Source organism: Cariama cristata, unplaced genomic scaffold (genome assembly GCF_000690535.1).
Source record: "Cariama cristata isolate BGI_N322 unplaced genomic scaffold, ASM69053v1 scaffold17577, whole genome shotgun sequence".
Lineage (NCBI taxonomy): Eukaryota > Metazoa > Chordata > Aves > Cariamiformes > Cariamidae > Cariama > Cariama cristata.
Window position 1 is genome coordinate 1 of NW_009628540.1, and position 279 is coordinate 279.

At 64.5% G+C, this 279-nt stretch overlaps 1 protein-coding gene across 1 annotated transcript in view; it reads right to left on the reverse strand.

Moving 5' to 3' along the window:
* Positions 1 to 6: 6 nt before the first annotated feature.
* The window catches only part of LOC104165283 (voltage-dependent R-type calcium channel subunit alpha-1E-like), a gene marked incomplete at both ends in the record, with an annotated part of 58,677 nt that continues 58,404 nt past the window's right edge, over positions 7 to 279 (reverse strand). Inside the window, 1 exon segment of the mRNA XM_009704861.1 lies at positions 7 to 63. Coding sequence (XP_009703163.1) covers positions 7 to 63 — 57 coding nt within the window.

Genomic DNA, 279 nt, shown 5'->3' on the forward strand with positions numbered 1-279 from the left:
TCGCCGGGGGGTGCTGGTGTCCGAGATGGAGGGGATGGAGCTTTCGCTCAGGGAGCCCATTCCCTGCAACGCATCAAGACACGCTGGGGAACACAGGGGTGACGGGCAGTGCCGTGCGCCCACTCCTCCCTACTCCGAGCTTGGGCTCCCTGGAGCATCCTCCTGCTTGGATGAGGCCCTGCTGCACGCTCACCAGCCCCATCCCTGCCTCGGGGTCTGCTCCAGGGATGAGGATGGTGCCTGCTCTCGGTGGTCCAAACGAAAAAGCACCTGGCAAAC